The sequence below is a fragment of the Phaethon lepturus genome, unplaced genomic scaffold (genome assembly GCF_000687285.1).
Source record: "Phaethon lepturus isolate BGI_N335 unplaced genomic scaffold, ASM68728v1 scaffold44750, whole genome shotgun sequence".
In the NCBI taxonomy this organism is placed as follows: Eukaryota; Metazoa; Chordata; class Aves; order Phaethontiformes; family Phaethontidae; genus Phaethon; species Phaethon lepturus.
In genome coordinates, this window is record NW_010513393.1 from 1 (window position 1) to 2,846 (window position 2,846).

The 2,846-nt window shown below is 37.9% G+C and overlaps 1 protein-coding gene across 1 annotated transcript; it reads left to right on the forward strand.

Moving 5' to 3' along the window:
- Window positions 1-136: 136 nt before the first annotated feature.
- IFT22 (intraflagellar transport 22) lies at window positions 137-2,644 on the forward strand (the record flags this gene model as incomplete). The annotated part of the gene is made up of 4 exons (XM_010289993.1): window positions 137-216; window positions 347-436; window positions 1,073-1,275; window positions 2,203-2,644. Coding segments are annotated over 4 exons (522 nt in total), but the record flags the coding sequence as incomplete, so codon positions are not given.
- Window positions 2,645-2,846: the final 202 nt, after the last annotated feature.

The following is a 2,846-nucleotide window of genomic DNA, read 5'->3' on the forward strand; positions in this document are numbered from 1 at the left end:
GGGGACAGGCCTGCATGCACAGGGGCCTTAGCTGGAGGGAAAAGACGGTGCTTGGATAAACACCGTGCTCTTCTCTGCATTGTGGCTTTGGCACATTAAATTCCTATGGGTGTCTTTCATTCCCGCTTTCTGTCAGTCTGGAAAATCGGTGTTGGCAAACTTTGTTTCGGAGAGCATAGAAGGGATTGGCAGCTACAGCCCGACACAAGGTGTAAGGTGAGTGAAACCTCATGGCATGCTGACTGAACCAACTCCCTGACAGCTCTCTGCCCCTCAGAAAGTCCCACTTTCTGGTTGTGGTGGTGTGTAGAGTGATACCACATTGTATATGCACTCATTTTCACAGGATCCTGGAGTATGAGAAGCCGAACTTGAACGGTAACTGCAAGGGAGCTGGGTGTCGATTTGAGTTGTGGGATTGCAGTGGTGATCAAAAGTAAGCCAGCGTTATCGTTACTTCCTCCAGGCTACGTAATTAATAATAGTTCTATTTACACAAAATATTCATACTTACAGCCTAAAACCAATGATCTTTTTGAGATGAGGAATACTGCTGCCTCTTTACCCCATTATATTTTTTTATAGCTTCTGCTGTAAAGCATGTGATATTAGGTACTCTCTGCCATGACCCCAGCTGACTGAGTATAATAGTAAAGTCTGTCACTCATAGAATGAAGCTACAGGGACAGGAGACAGAGGCCCACTCTGTAATTGACTTTATCTCCTTGAAGTTATTATGTGAGTGGACTTCAAACAATGTATATATATGATTTGGGCCTTAATTTCCAAAAGATACAACTGAGAACTGGACAGATCCATTTTATGGAAAAAAATTTAAATAAGCATTTGACCAAATACTACATTGTCAGCAAATCGTGGGACCAACTAACATAATAGGTAAGTCAAAATATTTGTAATATGATAGATCACTGTCAACATTACTGATCTTATAATAAAGAAAAAGTACTGAAAAGTGTTCTTGAGGAGGGAGAAAAAACTTGAGGGAGTTTGCATGCATGTTTCTGTTTTCCAGCTATCAATCTTACCATTTTCCATGCACCTCTTTTTCAAGGTTTGAAACATGCTGGCCAGGTCTGATGAAGGACTCTCATGGCGTAATAATAATCTTCAATCCTGAGCTGCCCAGTCACCTGAAAGAAATTGAAATGTGGTACTCCTGTTTTGTGCAGCAGCAGCCACTGCTTGACAGCCAGTGTCTCCTAGTTGCCCATCACAAGCCAGGCAGTGAGGGGGACACAGAAAATCTGTCCTTGGGTAAGAAGATGGAAAACTTAGTCTCTAACTCAGAGGTTTTTTTATTGATCTATTTATCTCTGAAATAGTTCATACCTTATGGCTTGCATTTTTCATTTAAATCTGCCAATCAAAGAATATCAGAGTGCTTTGCAAAAACAGAAATAATGAATTTCAAAGGTCATCTAAAAGGTGAGCGATATTCCTGTTTCACGAAAGGAAAAGTAAAAGCAAGAAACGTTTGACTTCTCTAAGATCACACAGTGAGTATGTAGCTGAGCCAGGAATTAGAACTCATGATGTCTGTAGCTGTATGTCATCATCCCTAGTAGTTTGTTTCTTACGTTGAATTTTATCTTTTGTTAACTGACATGTTTGAGGCCATTTAAGCCTGCATTTCATCAATCGAAAGAATAGGAGCCCTTTGAAATAAACATCTAATGATCTTCCTTTTAAAATTAGTAATAGGTACTTTATATATTGCAAAATTATTTGTGGCTGTTTATACAAATGAGAACACACACTGCCTCTGGGTAAGCTGTTCCAGTGTTCAAACAAATACATATTTATTATAATATTTATTATAAGTATTAATATATACTTAACAGTATTGTTCCATAATTTTGAAATAATCAAAGAATACTGTATCACTTCAATACTAAAATTGCAATTCAGTGCTGAATTGTTTGATTCCGCCTAACTGAATGTAAGACCAAAACCAAGCTTCAATAATAATGTTCGAAAAATCTAATCTAGCAACAAGTTGTACTTGTTTGTAATGCTAACAAGCTATGATGTATTTCTTCTTCACGAGTGTTATCTGGGGTATCAAACACCAGATACTACTGAATTCCAACTGACTTCAGCATGAGCTGTCCCATGAGCTTGATGGTGAATATTTCTTTTATAAAAGGAATATACCTAATTATTTTTTATTTACCTTCAAAGCTTATCCGCTGAACAAGCTGAAACTAATACATTCCAACTTAGAAGAAGATCCTGAAGATGTTCGGATGGAATTTATGAAATACTTCAGAAGCATTATCACCTTAATAAATGAGAGCAGAGAGAGAGAAGAAATGTCAATTATCTCATAACATTAAAAGAAATACTGAACAGGGAAGAAAAAGGATTTTTTTTCACTTTGTAAGCTATACTAACCTGTGAACAGGTCCTCACAACAAGAATTTGCTTTGCTATAAACACTTCAGAGAAAATAATGCACAATTTGTGACTAAACCAGAAAAAAAGAAGTGCTGACATCAGATGAACTGTGGTGCCAAAGAGGTGGCTGCACGTCCAGGAACTTGGGTAACTTTAGCTGCCTTTTGGTTTCGTTTGGTATCAGAGGTACAGGAAGATATTGTTTAATATGTTAGAGTGGACCAAAAGGTAAAGGTATTGGTCATCCCTTCACTTCAGAATCCCTTTTTGTAGAGGTGCTAAGAGAAGGAATCCTGACAGAAAATAAGATTTGTGGAGTTCTACTGAAGCATCCGAGTAAAGTGCTGTGTTCCTGGGAAGTTATGCTTTTGGAAGTCAGTACAAACTGATTGGAATAGAGATCTGAGAAGTAGCCATGGTGTGGAATC